The 22,703-nt window shown below is 42.8% G+C and overlaps 1 protein-coding gene across 2 annotated transcripts; it reads right to left on the minus strand.

Annotated features, from left to right (window-relative positions):
• Window positions 1-611: 611 nt before the first annotated feature.
• Window positions 612-18,565, minus strand: rbm44 (RNA binding motif protein 44). Of its 2 annotated transcripts, none has more exons than XM_080198173.1 (5): window positions 18,485-18,565; window positions 17,875-18,151; window positions 12,878-13,023; window positions 11,888-12,026; window positions 612-865 (listed from the first exon to the last, which is right to left on the minus strand). In XM_080198173.1, exons 2-4 carry the CDS (start codon window positions 18,094-18,096, stop codon window positions 11,891-11,893), a joined length of 504 nt encoding a protein of 167 aa, XP_080054299.1. In that variant the 5' UTR covers window positions 18,097-18,151; window positions 18,485-18,565; the 3' UTR covers window positions 612-865; window positions 11,888-11,890. The 2 variants fall into 2 exon arrangements, with proteins under 2 accessions (XP_080054299.1, XP_080054298.1); XM_080198172.1 differs by having other exon boundaries at window positions 18,438-18,553.
• Window positions 18,566-22,703: the final 4,138 nt, after the last annotated feature.

Raw genomic sequence — 22,703 nt, forward strand, 5'->3', positions numbered from 1 at the left:
TATGCTCCACGAATCTCCTCTCTCACCCTTCTTCATTTAGCCCCATCAATATATCTTTCTATCTATCTAACTTGCCCTTTGAATGCATATATGCTCTTCATCTCAAATATTCCATGCAGTAAATTGAATTCGGGAGGTTGGTGGATGAATATTAGCATTTCTAGCCATTGAAATGTTAGCAACTGTCAAGTGATACGTTATTCCAGTATCTGGGGAACAATGACCATAATGTTATGACTTCCTTCTGTTACAATAGACCATGATTAATAAATAAATACATGCATGTAAAAGATCTGCACATAAAACTAAAGACATTTTGTTACATTCCCTTACCACACCATTGACCTTAACTCACGGTTACTCACCATTCATGCAGGGGTTGAATCTACTTGAGGTACAGTTTTATAGGCATCAAGCATACTGTAATGCCTTACACAAGCATAATTTTTCATGCAAGAGCCTTGATGATAATCATGGTCAACCATAGCTTGATATACTTGTTAATTCATATCCTTCAAAAAGCATACAGTGTATCACTTCCCCTATTCCCATGCACACATCAGTAGATCTATTTTAGGTAGGGATGGCTTTGCATCAATTTATTCTATTTTCTCACAAAACAGAAATTCAAAGAAGTGTAACAAATGCAACAAGTCAATATATTTGGCTGGTTTAGCAAGCCCTGTGCCCTAAGTGCAGCATTGCATCAACAGAAGATCCTCTCCATTATTCAGCAAATTTGACAATTGTTCCAAGCAACATAGATCTGGTGCAAAATTAAATGAAATTCAGCAAACATCTCCTGTTCGACAGAAGCCTGGAATGGATTCAGAATGGAATTTCTGCAGTTTCTCTTCACCAAATGCTGCAAAATAGATTGAAATAGACATTTAAGCACCAATTACTAACTTTTATCTAGACATGTTCCAAACAGGCAATTTCTCATCAAAAATAACACAACAGCAACCCTCAGGACATACAAACATATGAACTGGGTGCAGCAGGCCATGTAGCCTCACAAGCCTGCTCTGCCATTTGGTAAGATCACGGCTGATCTGATTGTGGCCTCTCACTTCCTGTTGACTCTTATATCCTTGTCAGTCAAGAGTCAATCTAACTTTAAAAATACTCAATGACCATGTCACCATTGCTGGGAAACAGAATTCTGCAGATTGATGACGTTCCGAGAGAAAGAAAATCTCTTCGTCTTGGTCTGTAATAAGAGACAGCTGCTTATTTGTAAACCGCGTCCCACAATTCTTGTCTTATCCAGTCTGTTTAGGTCCCTCAGGATCTGATGTTTCTATAAGATAACCACCTATTCTTCTAAACGTCAATGGATAAAGACCTTAGTCTGCATGACCTTTTCTCACAAGGCAGCCCTTCATCCCAGGAATTATTCAAGTGAACCTTCACTGGGTTGCTTCTAATGCAATTATGTTCTTTCTTAAAAATGGAGACCAAAACTGTACACAGTACTCTATGTGGTCTTACCAATGCTCTATACAACTGCAACAAAACTTGATTATTTTTTACATTATATTCCTCTTTCAATAAATAGCAACTTTCCATTTGCCTCCCTAATCACTTGTTGTACCTACATACTATCTGTTTGTGATTCACGTACCTAGACACGCTCTGTACCACAGCGTTCCGCAATCTCTCTCTATTCAAGGCCAGTTATCTCATCTATATCTCTTTTCAGACTCCTTGGGGGTGATTTTCAGCCCCTGTTCAGTGTCAAAAAACTGCCAACTTGGCAGTACCAACCTGTGCTGGGTGCAATGCTGGGGTTGCACCCTAGAGGGAGTCTCAATGAGAGGTGGAAGCGAGATACACACACACACACTTATGTTGTTGCTTGGGGGGTGAGGGGGAGGGGCTGAAAGGGAGATACCGGTGATGACTATGGGGAAGTCGGAAGGAAAGAGCGAGAGGGAGGTGATGCTGCCAATCAATGTTGGTTTTAATCACTGGGGTGCAGGAACCCTGAGACTTGCAAGGTGGTAGTGTGAGAGGTAAGGTTGTCTTTCTTCCCTGATCAGGGTATCCTTGCTTCAATCTCAGCACAGCTGGATTTACCAGCATATACTATGTTTCAGCTCCAACCCTCAAAACGATGGCATGAAACCAACACCCCCGCCACCGATTTTTTTTGATAAAGTGCCATAAGATCTGGAGAGAAAACCTATCTATTTCTCTGGAGAAATACACTGGTTTTCAGTCACACCCTGATACTTTCTTGTTTGGTAAGATTTCACTCTTTATGTCCTCTTCACAATTTAATTTCCTACCTACATTGTGTCATCAAAAAATACAGCAACCATATTTGTTCAAGTCAATAAATATGGATTGTAGATAGTTGAAGTCTCAGCGCTGATCACTGTGGTATTCCACTTGTTACATCTTGCCAGCCAGAAAATAACCCATGTATCCTAATTCTGTTTCGCGTTATCTAACCAATCCTCCATCCATATTCATGTTACCCCCACACTATGACTTTTACTTTGTGTAGCATTTTATCAAATGGCTTCTGGAAATTGAAGTACAACAGATCTCTAGGCTCCCCTTCATTCACGTTGCTCGTTACTTCCTCAAAAGAAATCTCATAAATTAGTCAAACAAATTGGTTTTCACATGTTAACTCCTGTGGCCATTCTCCTGAAAAACAGATATACTTCTTTGGATATTGCTGAAAGGAAGGCCTCTCAGGAGAAAGTAGCAATAAACAAATCTGTTGCACCAAAGTTGGTGCCGCAGAGCAGTTACAGGCCATTCTGGAGGAGGATGATGACAGTGGCTGTGGTATACATTGGTACCAATGACATAGGTTAAAAAAGGCACAAGGTCCATATGGAATTAGGAAGAAAATTGAGAAGTCAGACCTCAAAAGGTAGTGATTACAGGATTACTACGTGCCACGTGCTAGGCAGAGTAGAAATAGCAGGATATACTGGATTAAACATGGCTGAAGAGATGGAGCGAGGGGGAGGGGGATCAGTATAAAGTGGATAGGTTACACCTGGGCAGGACAAGGACTGACGTCTTAGGAGCAGTATTAGCTAGAATGGTTGGGGAGGGTTTAAACTAACATGGCTAGGAGTCAGAGGCGGGGAACCAAGGACAAAATCCAAAGACAAAAAGGGGAATAAGAAAAGTGATAGGAAAAGAAACCCAGAGAGAGATTAAAACAGGGCCTCAGTAAAATATCGCGGGAACAGGACTAGTAATGTTAAAAAGACGAGGCTAAAATCTTTGTCCCTTAACATACAGAGCATTCGCAATAAAGTGGATGAATCAATTGTGCAAAAAGATGTAAACGGCTATGATATAGTTGGGATTATGGAGACGTGGCAGGGAACTGAACATCAAAGAGTATTCAGTATTTAGGAAGGACAGACAAAAAGATAAAGATGTCGAGTTGTATTTATGGTTAAAAAGGAAATTAACGCCATACTGAGGAAGGATATTAGCTCTGACAATGTGAAATCTATATGGACAGAGCTAAAAATGATCAAGGGCAAAAAGCATTAGTGGGGGTTGTATACAGACCTCAAACTGTACTGATGTTGGAAATGATATTAAACCAGATATTAGAGATGCATGCAATAAAGCAACATCTGTAATTACAGGTGATTTTAACCTACATATAGATTTGGTAAATCAAAGTAGCCACAATACCAAACTGGAGGAATTCCTGGAGTGTATATGGGATGGTTTTCTGGACCAGTACATTGAGAACCAACTAGAGATCAGATCATTCTAGACTGGGTATTATGTCATGAGAAAGGCAACCTAGCTATATGAGACCCCTTGGGGATGAGGAACCATAAAATTATAAAAGTTTTCATTAAGATGGAGAGTGATATAGTTGATTCTGAGACCAGGGTCCTGAATCTTAATAAAGGAAACCACAATGATATGAGGCATGAGTTGGCAATGACAGGGAAACGTTAATTACAGTGGTTAGGCAATGGTAAACACTCAAGGAGTGCATGGGTGAACTACAGCAATTCTTTATTCTTGTCTGGAAAAGTAAAACTGGAAAGGTGGCAAAACCATGGTTTACAAGGGAAATTAGAGATAGTATTAGATCCAAAGGACATACAAATTGGCCAAAAAAAACAACAGATCTGAGGATTGGGAGCAGTTCACAATTCAGCAAAGGGGGATCAAGGGATCAATTAAGAAAGCAAAAATAGAGTACGACTGTAAGCTTGCAGGGAACATAAAAATTGACAATGAAAGTTTCTATGGGTATAAGAGAAAAAGATCGGTGAAAGCAAATGTCATTGGAATATATCCTTGTTGTGAATCATAAACTATTTTCATAAACATCTGTTATTGCTGATGAACTGTCTTTCTTGCTAAATTCCTTTCCCTTTCCACTCCAGTCAAATATGCCCTCATTCCTGTATAATTACCCGTATTTGATTGTAGTATAGTTGTTTCTATCTAAATGGAGAGACACATTGGGGTGCTCTGGTGCAGAGGGATCTGGGTGTCCTCATTTAGAAGGATGAGGGGGGATCTTAGAGACGTATAAGATAATGAAGGGGATGAATAGGGTAGAGAGATTCTTCCCGCTTAGAAAGGATAGCAGGACTACAGGACACAGCCTCAAGATAAGGCGGGGAGGGCAGTTTAGATCAGAGTTTAGGAGGAACTTCTTCACTCAAAGGGTGGTGAATCTCTGGAATTCTCTGCCCATTGAAGTGGTGGAGGCTACCTCGCTAAATATATTTAAGTCACGGGTAGATAGGTTTTTGATAGACAAGGGAATTAAGGGTTATGGGGAGAAAGCAGGAAAGTGGAACTGATCCACTTCAGATCAGCCATGATCTTATTGAATGGCGGGGCAGGCTCGAAGGGCTAGATGGCCTACTCCTGCTTCTTATGTTCTTATTTATGAGTCACAGAAAACTAGCATGCAGGTACAGCAGATAATAAAGAAGGCAAATGGAATGTTGGCATTTGTAACTAAAGGAATAGAATATAAAGGTAAGGAAGAATTGTTGCAACTATACAAGGTATTGGTGAGGCCGCACCTGGAGTACTGTGCACAGTTTTGGTCCCCTTATTTGAGGAAGGATGTAGTGGCATTGGAGGCAGTTCAGAAGAGGTTCACTAGATTAATTCCAGAGATAAGGAGTTTGTCGTACGAAGAGAGATGGAACAGTTTAGGCCTGTACACTCTGAAATTTAGGAGAATGAGGGGAGATCAAATTGAGGTATATAAGATGATAGAAGGATAAGGGAAAGGTGGAGTAGATGCTTCCTCTTGTGGGTCATTCTAGGATGAGAGGTCATAGTCTTAGGATAGGGGTAGCAAATTTAAAAGAGAGTTGAGGGGAAACTACTCCCAAAGGATTATGAACATATGGAATTTGGTACTCCAAAGTGTGGTGAATGCTGGGACAGTGAATAAATTTAAGGAGAAGACAGATTTTTAATTGGTAATGGGTTGTGAAGAGAAGGAAGGAAAATGGGGATGAGGAGCATATCAGCCATGATCGAATGGCAGAGCACACTCGATAAGCCAAATAGCTTAATTCTGCTCCTCACTTAGGAATTTATGTCATGGTTACCCAAGGGATCTTTTACTCAGGTTGTTTATTAAACCTGCCTAATTACACACGAACAAATCTAAAACAGTCTTATCCCTGGTTGGATCCATAATATATTGTTCGAGAAAACTGACTTGAATACACTATGAATTCTTCCTCATGGTTACCTCTGCCAATTTGATTTTTCCAATCTGCATGGAGATTAAAGTCACCCAAGATTAGAATGCTGACTTTTTTAACATGCCCTTATTATCTCCTGATTTATTCTCCATCTTATGGTATATTCACTGTTAGGGGGTCTAAGACTTCTCCCACCAATGTCTTCTTCTCCTTCCTTCTGTCAAATGCTCACCCAATGTCCCTGCCGTACCCCATGCATTTACCCACTAATCTCCCAAACCTACACATCTTAGGGCACTAAGGGGAAACACCTTTGGATTGTGGGAGGAAACCCGAGCACCCGGAGGAAACCCATGCCGACAAGCTGAGAAAGTGCAGACTCTGCACAGAGACAGTCACCCAAGCCTGGAATCGAACCTGGGTCCCTGGCACTGTGAGGCAACAGTGCTAACCATTGTGCCACTGTGCTGTGTAACGTATACACTGCAGTACAAAGCAAGAAAATTATAAGACATTTTACGATCTGCAGTGAAATGCAAAATGCTTCTAGATAACTTCAAATGGGTGAAATTGTAAGACTTCAAGTAGAAACATTAATTTCCCTATTGTTTACCTTTAATTCACATCAAAACTGTGCAGTAATATAATTGCATCAAATCACCAAAGTGACTTCAGCATTTCATGCAGTTAGTACTTGTAATATTGGTTGAAGTCCATACCAGATCATGACCTTACTGGATTATACACATCATGTGCAGTAAGAGGGCAAGATGTCACTACCCATGAGCTAGATTTACCATCTGAAAAGTTTCTGTTCATCACTTATGAAGATAAGGTGATTTAGTCCCAGTCATTCAAAGCAGTTAACATGAGGAGTTCAAGATACTATTCTTCTTCAGTTCCTTGATACTTTCTTTCAAAATTGGATTTCAAATACAATTCCCAATTTACACATGCAAGTTTGCAACAGATGGTGAGAGAAGCAACACAACCTCGTCATTACAAATTTAACTGTCGTAGATACACCTATGAAAGAACTGAAAGGAGTGATTACCCTACAGTTCTAATTGAGACACCCATCATGTTGTCTGGTACTACAAACATGATAAATGGGATATATTCAGAACAGATCTCACAGCCCAAAACTGGGCATTCACGAGATGTTGTGGACCATTAGCAGTATAGAAATGTAGTCAAATACAATCTGTAGCCCCATGGTTTGGCATATTCCTTACTCTATCATTATCATCATGCCTGGGGCCCAACCCTGCCTCAATGATTTGTGTAGAAGGGCACAGAAGCAACATCGGACATGTCTAAAAATGAAGTGCCAACTTAGTACAAGCAGGATTACCTTTGCATTTTGGATAGTGGAAATGCTATAGACAGAGTTAAGTGATCCCAAAACAAACGGATCTGATCAAAGTTCTGCATTTCTGCCACAACCAGTTGTGAATAACAGTGGATAATTAACTAAAAATGGCATAACTAACACAACTGAAGATGGTTGTTGGAGGGCAATTATCTCATGCCTAAGACATTGCTGCAGGACTTTCTGAAGCAGTGATCTAGCTGAACCACCTTCAACTGCTTCATCAATGATATTCCATTATAATGTAATGATGACTGCAGTGTGTTCAGTTCCATTCACGACACCACAGATAAGTTCAACTTGTATGCAGCAAGACCTTCACAACTTCAGGTTTGGGGTTTAAACAGCAAGTAACATTCATGCCATACAAGGCCAAGTCACGACCTACTCCAACAAGAGAATCCAAACTTCATCTCTTGAGATTCATTATTATCATCATTGATTTTCCCACCATCAACATCCTGGAGGCTCACCACTAAATCGAAGCTGAACTGGAGTAATCACAGAAATGCAGTGGCTTCAACAGCAGGTCAAAGATTGGATATGCTGTGGGTGGAACTGAGGAATAGAAAGGGAGCGATTACAATGCTAGGGGTATACTATAGGCCACCCAACAGCCCAAGGGCAATGGAGGAAGGCATTTGTAGAGACATTTTAGATAGGTGCAGAAAGAATAGGGTGACTTTAATCTTCCTGGAGTGAATTGGAAAGTGCCTAGAGCTGGGGGTACGGATGGGGAGGAATTTGTAAGATGTGTGCTGGAAGGGTCCTTGGAGCAGTACGTAACTAGGCCGACTAGGGAGGGGGCTATACTGGATTTAGTGTTGGGTAATGAGCCGGGGCAGGTGGTTGAGGTTGCAGTAGGCGAACACGTGGCTAACAGTGACCACAAGTCCGTCTACTTTAGGATAAAAATGGAAAAGGATGAGTGCCATCCGAAGGGGAGGGTGCTGAACTGGGGGAAGGCAAGCTATAGCCGGATTAGGAAGGAGCTGAAGGACACTGATTGGGAGGGGTTGTTAGTGGGCAAGTCCACAGTTGGCAAGTGGGAGGCTTTCAAGGGCAAACTGATAATGTTGCAGGAAAGGCATGTGCCGGTAAAGAGGAAGGATGGGAAAGGCAGGATTAGAGAGCCGTGGATTACAGGGGATATTGAGGACTTGGTCAGGAAGAAGAGAGCTGCATATGTTAGGTCGAAACAACCGGGAACGGAGAGAGCGCTGGAGGAATATAGAGAGGGGAGGAGGGAGCTTAGAAGGGGAGTCAGAAGGGTGAAAAGGGGGCATGAAATGGCTTTGGCTGATAGGATTAAGGAAAATCCAAAGGCATTTTACTCATATTAGGAACAAGAGAGTGGTTAGAGGGAAAATTGGTCCTCTTAGGGACAAAGGAGGGGAGCTATGCATCGAGTCTGAGGGAATGGGGGAGATCCTGAATGAATACTTTGCAACAGTATTCACAAAGGAGAGGGGCTTGGTGTCTTGTAATGTCTTGGAGGGAGTTGTAGATCAGTTGAAGGAAATATCCATTACGAGGGAGGAAGTGTTAGGGTTTTTAGGTAGCATAAAAACTGATAAAGCTCTGGGGCCTGATGGTATGTTTCCCAGGCTGCTTAGGGAGGTGGATGATGAAATTGCTGGGCCTCTGACGCAAATCTTTGTCTCTTCTTTGGACACAGGTGAGGTCCCAGAGGATTGGAGGATAGCTAATGTGGTACCGCTGTTTAAAAAGGGCAGTAGGGATAACCCTGGTAATTATAGACCAGTGAGTTTGACATCGGTGGTAGGAAAATTGTTGGAAAAAATTCTTAGGGATAGGATGTATAAGCATTTGGAGAATGGCGATCTGATTAGGGATACGCAACATGGCTTTGTTCAGGGGCCTTACGAATCTGGTAGAATTTTTTGAGGAGGTGACAAAAACGGTTGACGATGGGTGAGCCGTTGATGTCATCTTTATGGATTTTAGTAAGGCGTTTGACAAAGTCCCTCACGGTAGGCTGGTAGAAAAAGTTAAGGCACATGGGATACAGGGACAGGTAGCTAGATGGATTGAAAACTGGCTAGGCAACAGGAGGCAGAGAGTAGTAGTGGAAGGGTCCTTTTCTGGCTGGAGGTCTGTCACCAGTGGTGTGCTGCAGGGCTCAGTACTGGGACCTCTTCTCTTCGTAATATATATAAACGACTTGGAAGAGGGCGTACGTGGTGTGATCAGCAAGTTTGCAGATGGCAGGATTAGCGGATAGTGAGGAAGGTTGTCAGGTGACACAGCAGGATATAGATAGGTTGGTATACTGGGCAGATAGATGGCAGATGGAATTTAATCCTGACAAATGTGAGGTGATGCATTTTGGAAGGAATAATGCAGGGAGGAGTTACATGATAAAAGGTAGACCAATTAAGAGTATAGAAATACAGAGGGACCTGGGAGTGCAAGTGCACAAGTCTCTGAAGGTGGCAACACAGGTGGAGAAGGTTGCAAAGCTTATGGAATGCTACCCTTTATAGGAAGGGGTATAGAGTATAAGGGCTGTTGTCTAATACTTCAGCTGTACAGAATGTTGGTTAGACCGCATTTGGAGTACTGCGTCCAGTTCTGGTCACCTTACTACCGGAAGGACGTGGAGACCCTGGAGAGAGTGCAGAGGAGGTTTACCAGGATGCTGCCTAGTATGGAAGGACTGGATTATGAGGAAAGATTGGGTAAACTGGGGCTTTTCTCCTTAGAAAGACGGAGATTAAGGGGGGGATCTGATAGAGGTGTATAAAATAATGAAGGGTATAGATAGAGTCAACAGTGGCAGGCTTTTCCCTAGATTGGAGACAACTATCACGAGAGGTCATGAGCAAACGGTGAGGGGGGAGAGGTATAATTTGGATACTAGAGGAAGGTTTTTCACACTGAGGGTCGTGGGGTATGGAATGCGCTACCAAGTAAGGTGGTGGAGGCAGGCACGCTGGACTTGTTTAAGGTTTACTTAGATAGGCACATGAGTGAAACAGGGATGGAGGGTTATAGAAGACGGTTTTAAAAAGGGTCAGAGCCTCGGGACGATACTGGAAACGTAATACTACATGTCAATGTTTTGTCTCTTTTAATCCACAGGTGTGTAGGTCCACCTTGTTGTCAGACGAGGGGCATGCACACGGTGGGTCGTGCGTGGGCTGCTCTTGGATGTTTCGAGAGTGGCCTAGTACTTTGTGTCATTGTGTGTGCTTAAACCTGGACCAGCAGACGGGCACCACAACAGCTCAGTGACTATCACTGCTAGTTGTGCAGATACATGGATTTGGGCCAGTGTCTGTGGGAGTTTGCGCATTCTCCCTGTGGTTGCGTGGGTTTCCTCCGGGTGCTCCGGTTTCCTCCCACACCCCAAAGATGTGCTCTTAGGCTGATCGGTGTACCAAATTGACCCTACACTATTCTCCCCTGAATCTGGCTACAATAGGAGTACCATTCGCATACACAGATGGCAAGGTAGGTGCAGGAAAATGCTTTGTTAAAATGGCGGCGCGGGCTCGTTGGGCCAAAGGGCCTGTTTCCTGTGCTGGGTTGTTCTTTGTTTTTCAATTCTTCTCTGGACCCCTCAGAGCCTATCATTTACAAATTACACATCAAGAACGTAAGGGAATACTCCCCACTTGCCTGGATAAGTGCAACTCAAACAACACTGAAGACAGCCAATACCATCAAAGGCAAAACAGTCCACATAACAGACACCCCACCTATTACTTTAAGCATTCATTTTCTCCTCCACTGGAACACCACATGTACTCTCTACAAAGTCCAAAGCAAGGAACTTGCCAAGTTCCTCCAGCAGCACCTCCCAAACCAACACCACCAATAACCTAAGGCAGCAGAGAACACCACCACTTCCAAGTCACACATCAGGCTGATTCAGAAATATATTGTCATTCCTCCCTTGTTACTGGGTGGAAATCCTGGAACTCCCTACCCAGCAGCACCGTGCACAGAGTACGTAAACTGCAGCTGTTCAAGAAAATGGCACACCAGTGCCCTTGCAAGAGTAATTAGGGGTGAGCAATAAATGCTGGCCTTGATAGAAATGTTCACATCCCATGAACAAATAAAGTAACACACATTAAAAATGCAAACAAGTTATTAGCTGAAAGTTATATTTCAAGGGGTTAAATTTCTAGGTAACATCAAATGGAGGGAGGGCTGACACTTGAGAGGATTGATAACCACTGAAGTGGAGTCGATTTCAGAGTAGCAATGAATATCCTCATCATTGAATGAAGTTGTGTGTCGATGTGTTGGGTATAACAGTTTGAAACTCATACAGATTGCACAGTAATTAGCTGTCGAGAAGACCAGAGCTATGGCGGAAGTACAGAGGATGGTGGTTTATGCACCCAGCTGAGCATTATTAAGTGGTGAAAGATTGGAGAATTACACATGGGGACCTGTGCGAGTTTTAAGGTATGTGTTATATGAGAAGAAGGACACCTAATTGAACCCTTAGGCTTATACTATTTTACAGGTATAGACAATGGAGTGCAATGAGATCTTCATGTAGATCATTGAATCCATGCCATTACCTGGACAGCCAAGGCCTGACTGTGGATGCTCACTGCACTGGAGTGGCAAGTTCCAGTTAACAATTATAAGAGAAAGCAATGTGAATGTCAACGTTTCAGGGCTCATTGGGCCTTTTAAGTACCAAATTACATTTGGATCAGTGTGTTAAACCACTTATAGTTTAAATTAATGTAATTATGTGTGAAAATGGCTCAACACGTATACAATACATGTCAATGTTATTTCTGTTTAACATCAATGGTAAGATAAAATGGCATACACATACCAACTATTCTTCGTTATTTGCAGGTAAATGCCTTTTCAGTATAGCAGATGCCAGTTGCACAATTGTGTTTAGAGCCAAGCCACTCAAAAACCCCTTGTTATTTGATTTCACTTCCTTCAGAGCTTGAATGACATCATTCCTAAACGCAAGTCAAAACACAAAATGAAGTAACTTGGAAATACTCAATTATATTCTCACATAGATGCACTGCTAAACTATATTCCGTTCTGTAAAGTATGCTACACTTCTCCTTCCTGACAGCCCAGGTTGATAAAACCAATGTGTGATTGAGCTGTACTAATCAGGAGGTCGCAGGTCAACTTGCGCAAAGTTAGCTCACTTCAGCTGCAACTGAAGGAGTGTTACAGTTGGCCTCAGTACCTTCATGCTAGATCAGGGACAATAAACTAAGATTCCCATCTCTGAGAACTATATCATAACACCTGGACACCAGGCAGAAAATGAACTGGATTCAGCTCTGAATACCCCACCACCTGTTGGACTTTAACCTGGTGTTGCGAGACTTCTTGCAGTGTTTACCCCAAGAGTAAACAGCCTGCTCAAAATTCACTTTTGAGGTTCCCATGAGAAGCTTGGTGAGACATGAACATACTGCCAGCACTGTAGAGCATAACCTCTGAAAACTAGTAACCTTAAGGGAGGAGGGGAATTTTTAAAATTAAAACAAGTGCTGTGAATATTGAGAGCCTGTTTTTTCTAACATGGGGATATTAAACACAAATCAGGTTACCAATTGATCTGGCAGTTCACCGCTGAAACAAAAATACCATCACATATTTATTTGCAATTATATTATCACCACTTCAAAGCAGTGATATAACTGAGTCCAAAGTTTTTGTTTTAAATTATGAACTTTGCAGATGAAAAGCATTTCCAAAGCAGTATATTTTGAAGATGTTTGATTTGGAGACAATTTATTCCAGATTAAATTTTCAACATAATAAGAAAAAGCTTTATCCATTTTCTGACCTGTTTGCTTCAGGATGCATATCCAAGAGAGTCTTCATTAATTTATTGAAACTACTTAAATTAGCAGAATTTGGGGGAATGAATGTCCCTGTTGCTGTGAGAGTGTCCTGTAAGCACCGCATCTGTTTATATTTCCTTCTGTTCATCTGGTAACACAAATGAAAATTAGATTAGGAATTTCAAGGATATCTGTACTAACCATATATGCTATTGCCACAGAATGAGATAGTTTTTAAAACAGTGCACATGGTAGGTCAATATCTCTGGTCCAGAGGTTTTCAACCTTATCCAGTTTGTTCTCATTGCAATTGTTATTGTGTTTTGTGCAGTAACTGCAACGTATAACAAACTGAGTAGACAAATACATGCATTGTGCTATCGAAGCATTGGCTGAGGCTGTGAAAGATAGCATTTGAAATATTCCTCATGCTCAATATGAGGCAGAGAAAAGTTTTTTTTTCTATTTACAAGTTTTTCATTGGAAGTGGAGGCAGGTTGATTATGGTCTGTACTTTGACTATTAAAACAACTAAACAAACATGATACTGGTTTTGATCAGAATGCCTAGCAATACTGGATGCAGTAGGTGATACCCATAGTTTAAGAGCTGTGCTATCTTGTTATGCCAAGGAATTCAAATACATCAAGGATTACACAATATCTAGTATATTAAGGGCTAGTTGTCATTTTCCCTGCACCAATTCTAGCTTCATATACAGGTGGCCAATAATACAAGCTTTGGCCGAAGACATAATTGAATAAGGGATATCAATAACAGACAATGCACTAATTATGTGCACGGAAAAATGATTCACAATATTGTATTGTGAATCACAAAATTATAGTCAATTGAGCGAGGATGCAAAATGTGCAAAAATGCAATGCAGATATCAAAAAGCACCGAATTAACTAAATTTCAATCAAACAAAAAATATACAGTTAATGGACCAAGGGATAATCAATGGAGCTCCATATAATTGATGCATTAATGTGCATTCAATACACTAAATGTCATACAACTAGGGATATTTTGTAAATCAAGATACATGGGATAAAAGCAAACCATTTACCCTGGATGAACACTTTGCTGATTGTATTGTCAGCATTTAAAGATGGAAATCAGGGCATGCAAGACATGAATACATGGGAAACTGTCACTGGTGTGACAGCATTGTATTTGACTTACTATTATGGGAAGCAAAGGGACTCTGCATTAACTCCATGCTTTATTTACTAGCTAAGTTACCAAAAATTACAACTTTGACCATAACCCCTTTGAACTTTTGGAATGCTATATCAGTATAATCAAAACAAATAAAGAAGCTACTACTGTTCAGACCTCTGATTTCACTTTTGTCACTGAATCTTAAATCTATGCTTAACCACACAAACATCAGAGCATCAATAATTGATTGACAACTGTAAAATGTAGCCATAGAAAAAGATATAGGATAGCTAGGAAAGCACAAGTGGCACAGCTGCCAAGGTAGGTCAGCACCTCTGACCTGCAATCAGCTGAGGCTTACAATTTTATCCAGACTGTTCACATAATATTTTGGGCAATCTCCTTGATGTATAACAAGCTGAGTAGACAAATATATCTATTGTGCTATCAAACCACAGGCTGAGGTAGAAATAGATAATGAGCATATGAATATATGCTCAATATGAAGCCTCAGTGGAAGTATTATTTTGCATATTTTTCATTAGAAGTTGACTATGGTCTGTACATTGTCCATTATAAACAATGAAAGAGTCATACTGTTTGATTCAATCAATCGCTGGGATGTACAGCTGACATACCTGGCATCACATTAGCATTGAAATTTGGACATGACATTACTCAATTGAGAGGTAGGCAGAATGTCTTTTGGGCTGATGGTATCATCCAGTCCGTGGAAAATATAACTCACATAATCATACTGTCAGATATAATCCAGTGATTGGCAACATGGGTGATTTTGTTTTTTGGTGGTACGGTTGGAGAAACTCCAATGGAATAACTTGGCATTCTGTATCTTAAACCTTTCTACAAAGGTTAAAGGGCTGTGGTCAGTATAGACTGTGGTCTCTGTGTCCATTTTGAACTTATGTCTCAAAACAGTTGAAGGCCAGTAATAACTTAAGGGTTTCATTTTTGTCTGGAGTACAGTTTCTGATGCTTGTTTAGTTTTTTTGGAAAAGTACCCGATTGGTCTCTCGATCCCTGATTCGTCTTCCCAGAGGAGGGGTGCCCCTACCCTCATGTCACTTACATTGATAGCTACTTTAAATGCTCAGTTAAAGTCCAGAATTGCAAGGACAGGCTGGCCTATGAGGCTAGCTTTCAGCTTTTCAAATGTTCTCTGTACATAGCTGCTTTGCTTTTTTCTGTAGGTCTGTCAGCAGGGTAGCTACTTTGCTGAAGTTTGGGACAGCCTGCGATAGAACCCACACATCCCCGAGAACCTCATGATTTCTCATTTTAATGTGAAAATGGAAAGCTATCTATCATTTGTACCTCTGCTGCTCTAGGCACTATTTGTCCTTGACCCACCATGTGTACACGTAGGTCATATGAACCTTAGCCAATTTACTCTTTGTGAGACTGACCACGAGGCCAGTAGACCGTACTTTGTGAAAGAACATTTCCAGTTGTTCCAAGTGAACTTCCCAAATATTGCTGTACACTAGGTCTTTGACTAGGTACACTGTGCGATTGGATAAGCCCATCACTATCTGACTCATCAGTCTTTGAAAGATGACTGGGACATTTCGGAGTTCAAACGGCATGACTTGGCACTGGTATAACCCATACAGAGTTACAAAGACAGATTTCCTTTGTGCTGACAGTGAAGCGAGCCTGCCATTACCCCTTGAGTAGATCTACATTGGTAATGTAGGCAACTTTACCTACCCTATCTATGCAGTCTTCCAGGTTGGGTATTGGGTAGAAGTTGACTCTGGTTACTGCGTTGAATTTTTGGTAGTCAGTGCAGAACACCTTTTGGAGAAGTCCAGCTTGGGTGTGAGCAAAACCAGGGAGCTCCAGCTCCTCGGCCCTAATAGCTGGTGCTCCAGCACATACTTAATCTCCTTCTGAACCTGGGCCAGCTTTTCTAAGCTTAGGCAATAGAGTCATTGCCTTATGGAAAGGGCCTCACTCACATTATGTAGAGGTAGTGTGGTGTAGTTTTAAAGTTTAATAATGTCACAAGTAGGCTTCTATTAACACTGCAATGAAGCTACTGTGAGAATCCCCTAGTCACCACACCCCAGCATCTATTTAGCTACACCGAGGGAGAATTTAGCCCAGCCATTGCACCTAACCAACACGTCTTTCAGACTGCGGGAGGAAACCGGAGCACCCAGATGAAACCCACACAGACACAGGAATCCTGATTATAGACCCGATGTCCGATTCAGCGGGAATTCTGACTACCTGCTATCAGTGAACAGTGAATCCCACCCATCCCTCCCGCCCTTATAGACTAACATGAAGACTTTTTCCTTCTGATCTAAAAAGGTATCCTTGATTAGCTTCAGAGGTCCTTGAACTCGGTGCCATAAACTAATTCAGAATAAAACTGGAGGACTCACTGGATGAATCCCTGATCACAAATAGAAGAGAACCTCGTCTTTTATCCCAGTCATGGGGGTACGTGCAGAAGTATGCCTTGATTACTATTTTTAGGGATCGATTGTACAATTCTAGTACAGCCTGTGATTGCAGGACATAGGCTGAAGATTTCAGCTGGGTCACACCAAAGTTGCCCAGATCTCCAGGAGTATTTTGGGACTGAAATTTTAGCCCTGATTCAATTAGATCTTGGTGGGCAGCCTATATCTGGTAAATAAAAGAATTAGGTTAATTCCCCCACTGCTGTTTTGGCAGAAATGGTTCTTAGAGACAGTCTTTGGGAAGTGAATAGTCACGTCCATGATGGTAAGGATTTACCAATAGATCCCTTTTGCTTTAGGCAGCGGCCCCAACAGTCCACTAACATCTTGCTGAATGGTTCCCCAAAAGCTGGTACCAGAATCATAGTGGTTATGACACATTTTGCAAAACCGAACACATCCTTGTGTAACTGTGGCCAATAAAAGTGCTGGCTGATGTGGGCTTGTGTTTTATGTAAACCAACATGGCTGGACCTCAAAATTATAATATTTCCCTACGGTACACCAGCGTTCCCACTGTCCACTGCAGGTCTGTCAGAGGTCACCCTTTCCTTCTTAGCTTCTCATTTTTAATGTAGTTGCATTCAGGGACTGCTTCTGCCTCAGCATGGACAGTCTGAGCAAATGTTTTTAACAGTGGGTCAGCTTGCTGGGCTACGAGCAAGAAAGATCTCTTCATTATCTCCTTGCCAGACACTTTCTCTTACAACTGTTCCATCTATTTGACCCCAGTTCACTTCTCTAAGATTCACTGATTTAAAGATTCAAAATTGCATTCTCAACACACAGGCCCTTAAGAGACTGTAAACGTAAACTGACAGTGAGTAGGCTCCCCAATTATTCTCATTTAAAAATTCAAATCTGTCCTGCTGGCATTGGGATCTCAAGATAATTTCTGGAATCACAATTTTAAAATTGTGCTCACAGCAGATCCTGGTCCCACAGCCCTTTAAATATCAGATACCATAAGTTATTCTATAAATGAAGCTATTGGTAATCCAAATAAGGAGCTGTCTCGGAAGTAAAAGCAGTAGAAATATCTTAAGATCATCTCAGAAATGACCTCAACATTCCTCAGAGTTTTGAGGGCTAACTCTTTAATGCATCTCTTTATGCAGTATGACGCTGGCATCAGATGTTCTGGTTTACTACTCGATTTTAAAATTCTTCCCCCTGATAACTCAAAATTTAAACTATAAATTTTGTTCACCAGTTCATGTTTTTTCAACACTCAGAAATCTTCTGCTACAAAGCAGCGTATATGCATAAATATAAAAATATATCAATTTAATCTCCAACACCAAATGATACATATAGCAAATTTCTGTCTTCAATACCTTATGAGAGGCAGCATTAATAACTCTTGTTGATAATGGGACAGAACCAGACTCCCACTGACTGTCCACTTTGATGGTGGTGTCCTTTGCAGTGTGGTCTTTCAGAGTGTCCACCTTTAGTGGTGATTGTGAATGATTTTTAAGTGCAGATAACATATGATCGCCTGAGATTTTTGCGAGATGGACTTTAATGCGCTTCCCCTGATATTCTTTTTCATTCATTTCATCCACTGTCAATTTGGCATAATTGGGAGAGGCAACTCTTAGCACTCCGCACCTGGCAAAGTAGAAAGAAAACTTTTATATTGGGGAAAGTTTCAAAATAAAAATGTTAAGGTTAGACACAGAAGGATTTCAATGGGACCAACTGCTTTGACACCAATAAAATAATAAACTATTCTAAGGGACAGTTGCACAGTGGTTAGCACTGCTGCCTCACAGCACCAGGGACCTGGGTTTGATTACCGCCTTCGGTGACTATGAGGGCTTTCATTTGGATTCACTTGAAATAGTCATAATTAAACTAAAATCAAAGATAAATATTTGAGTAGATGAGAAATTACTTAGAAAAATAAAAGTAATAGGACCACGAATACGCCATTTGTCCTACTGGGGTTGTTCTGTAATTCAATATCGTAGCTGATCAGATGGTAACTTTAACTCCTCCTCATAGCACTCTACTCCCTCGTCTGTGGAACAGGAAACAGAATCATGAAAGTCAATGTTGGGCTGGGGGATGGTGTTAAGTGGAGTGCCACAGGGTTCAGTACATTAATCCAGTTATTCATACAATTAATCAATAACCAAATTTTTAAACCAAGATAAAGTTCATTAAATTGGTTGCTAACACAAAAATAGTAAGTTGCATAAAAACAGTGCAATGAGATTTACATGAGTTATAGACTGCGCAGACAACTGATAAATTAAAGTTTACAATGATAAACATAAAACGCCAACAATGTGCCTTATAACTATGTGATTATTAAAATTAAAAATCACAAAGATTTAGAAAAGCACCTTGGACTAAGTAACAGCAGATTCGATGCTTTCAGCGGTGAGAATAGCCAGGAGAGGAAAGCACAAACTTCAGAGGTTATTTGGTGATACCAATTCAATTATGTCGTTTGAACCAATCAGAATTTTGAATTCAATTCCACAAAAATAAATGCAAACAGTGAAAATGTACTTCAAGAACATGGCAACATTTTTAGTATAAAGGGGCTTAGATGACTCCTTAAGGACCAGAAACTTGAATTGTCATAATAAAAGAAAAACACTGAATTATGTTTGGAAATATTGAACTTTAAATAACACCTGTGCGTTTGTTTTGAAATGTGCATACAAGCCAAAAATGGCTAGGATGCAAACTCAGTCACTGGCTGAATTGTTGGGGTGGGGGGCATTTCTGATGGCAATGTGGCCTGTGAGGCAGTCACTGCCACGGTGAGTGCCCCTCCGAACCAGGAAACAGTGCTGGAACAAGGTCAATGACCTCATCTGGGCAGCAAGGGTGAGTGCTTAACCCCATCTAGCATCTTCCCCCAAATCTTCTCCAGATTCTCTCATCTCTAGCACCCTGCATGCTTCCAGCTCCTGACCCCCAAGCTTCTCCTTCCTATCCCCCCTATGAACCCCACTGTGCTTGCCTTCTAAGGGCCACCACCCGATACTCTGCAGTAGTCATGCCATAATTTCTTTCATGGCTTCTTCTGTCTCCACAAGAGAAGACCGACCACAACACTTGAGAGGGCAAAGACAAGGGGTGCTGAGCAAGACCTCAGGGTCCTCACTCCCTTTGAGGAGTTGGCACTGGAGTTCTCAAGGGAAGGGGAGATGTGGGCTGTCAGTGACAGCACGGTCAGGCTGCTGTCAAGATGTGAGCAGCTGTCATTCCTCTTGGTGCTTTATTCTATGTTCAGTGAAGGAATGTGAATCACATGTTTTGCATCCTGGATTTCTCTTCCTCCCTTGCACTTAACTTTGCGTCCTGTGTTGCAGGGGCAGAACTAGATACTCCGGGGCCACATACTGGGCTTCTGAGATCACTTCTCCCTCAGCTGCTGGAGATGCAACAACAGATCCAAGGAATGAAGGAGGGGCTGATGGCCACACTGGACTGGCTGCAAGGCTTTTGGGAAGAGTCCCAAAGCTTTCAGGTGAAAGCAGCTATTGCCTGTCTTGTGTGGGCAGGCCAACACTGTAAGAGTGTCGTCTGCAGTGGAAAGCCTGGGGCAGGGGATCTTCACCATGAGTGGCAGGCTCCAAGCGAATGCCAAGTTCCAGCAGGCCAAAGCTGAAGGAGTGAACAGGCTTCTTGAGATTCTGTGGCCCATGGATGAGGGGTTCGAGAGATGCAGGAGACCCAGTGGATAGTGCTGAGACATAGTGGACGGACTGCAACAGCCCTTGAGAATGTGGCCCAGTATCAGAGGGTACTTGCTGCAGCCACTGACAGGTGGCCCCCGACTCAGACGGCCATCGCAGAAGGCTCGACCACCATGGGTAGGGCACAGGTGGTCCTCAAGGACTGGCAGGGCCAGGTGACATCAGAGCTTCTGGAGCTCACGGCAGAAGCAATGCCACCCCATGGAGTAACCAAGGGGCCTACAGGAACCCCAAAGGAGGAGGAAAGGCTCGAGCCCATGCCGGGGCCTTCCAGTCAGGAAACTGTGGCTGAGTCTACACTTTCTGACTCCCACCTTCCTGAAATCAGGGCATCTCAGGGGCAGTAGAGTGAAGGTGTCATGGAAACATCCCAGTCACATGCAAGTCAGCCAGGGCCCTCAAGGTCCACAGCCTCCAGAGGACACTCCCCCTCTCCCCACAATGTGCATCATAGGCAACGGGTGAGGTAGGCAGCTGGCTCCCTCCACGTCCAATGTACATTCTGGGGAGTCACTGAGGCGTAGTGGTAGGCCACATAAGGTTAAGAAGTTGTAGTTGCACTAAAATGGCACGGGTGAAGGGCTGCATTAGTTAGAAAGATATGTTAGCACCTTAATGTTTTCTGTTCACAAGCTTTTATGTTAGAATGTGTTATTTAAGCACCTTTATTGCAATTAAATGTTTTTTCACGACCCACCTGTAACTAATTTGTCTTGAATAGGAATCCTCTGCCATTGATGATTGCCGGAGAGATGCTTCATGTTGATGACAGTTGCAGAGGCCCCTCAATGCTGTATCACTGAGAAAAGGAAGCCATTGGTTCCCCAGAACCCATGAGCGATTCCTTCCAGTCTCCCACCCCACCCGCCCCAGAGCCCTGTCTGGGGGTTTCAGATCCCTTACCCACAACACAGATGTGGGCTCAGTGCCAGCTTGCATGCAGAGCTCAGGTAGCAGTCAGACTAATTTGCACCAGGGCATCATCATAATGGTGCTTAGTGAGTCCTCATCATCTTCCTGCCTGCTAAAAAAACTAACACAGCATACCCAGACCCACACTCTGGTGTGACAATGTTGCAGGAGATAGAAGGAATTTTGGGGGCGAAAGAACTCACAGACACAAGCCCCTAGCGACTGAACAGCCTGGTGATCAGAGCCACCCTCGTATGCCTCATTTGAGATGCCAGCCTTCCAATACCTGGGTGGTGTTCCTCGGCGTGCTCTTTATCGCCTTCCTCCTCCCCAGTGATGCCCGGCTGGTCAGCCTCCATGTCCTCCTCCTCTAATAGGTCACCTCTCTGCAGAGCCAGATTATGCAAGGCACAGCACACCACCACAACATAGGAAGAGATCATAGGGTTGTATTGCAGGGCTCCGCCAGAGTGGTCCAGGCACCAGAATCGCACTTTGAGGAGACCAATGCACTGCTCCATTATCACACGGGTGGCTACATGGGGCTCATTAAAGCGCGTCTCCGCCTCTGTCACAGGCCTTCACACTGACGTCATCAGCCATGTCCGAAACAGGTAACCCACATCACCCAGGAGCCACCCCTGCAATCTGGGATCCTCCTCAAATGCCTCCGGGATGTCAGAGCTCCTGACAACGAAGCTGTCATGCACACTGCCTAGGTGTCTTGCGCAGATGTGCATAATATTCGTATTATGGTCACACACCAGTTGAACATTCAGGGAGTGGAACCTCTTTCTGTTAATGAATCTTCATGGATTCTGTAGGGGACCTTGAGGGCAACAAGCATGCAGCTGATGGCTCCTTGTACATTAGGCATCCCTACAACGGCTGCAAACCCTGCAGCCTGGGCTTCCTGATGGGCCTGATCCAGGTTAAATTTGATGTACTGCCCTGTTCGGGCACAGAGGGCTTCTGGGACCTACTTGATACAAGTGTGCACAGTTGACTGGGAAATGCCACATACATCTCCACTAGGCGTCTGGATGGAGTCAGTCCAAAGAAGTTCAGAGCTTGCACTCTCTCCTTTTGGAGGCAGAGACATTGGTGGCACGCAGTATCCATCATCTGCTCAAATGACACCCACGCTTGGAACTGCCAGGGTCTCTGCTCCCTCATTCTCCTACAAACCCTCTCTAGGGGATGGCAGCCACCTCATTCCTCTGGTGGTCATCTCCCTCTACTCTGGCAAGTGGTAAAACCCCTCAAATCCCACAGCCACATGCTCCCCACAATCACAGCTCCTTGAAAAGTTGAGAGGCTGCAGCAGTGCAATTTTCAAGGGCTTTGTGCCCTTCAGCTGGAAGTGAGCTGAGTACACTAGGACCCAGCAGCACTACAAGACCCGAGGTCAGTGCTGAGACCCGGGTCCATGCTACAAGTTGGACATTGGGGACTCTGCTGAGCAATAGGCCTCCCCACCCCCCCAACAGAGTCGCCATTGACCGGAGAAAGAAAATGGCAGCAACGAAAAG

Source organism: Carcharhinus amblyrhynchos, chromosome 11, assembly GCF_965287045.1.
Source record: "Carcharhinus amblyrhynchos chromosome 11, sCarAmb.v2.hapA, whole genome shotgun sequence".
Taxonomy (NCBI): domain Eukaryota; kingdom Metazoa; phylum Chordata; class Chondrichthyes; order Carcharhiniformes; family Carcharhinidae; genus Carcharhinus; species Carcharhinus amblyrhynchos.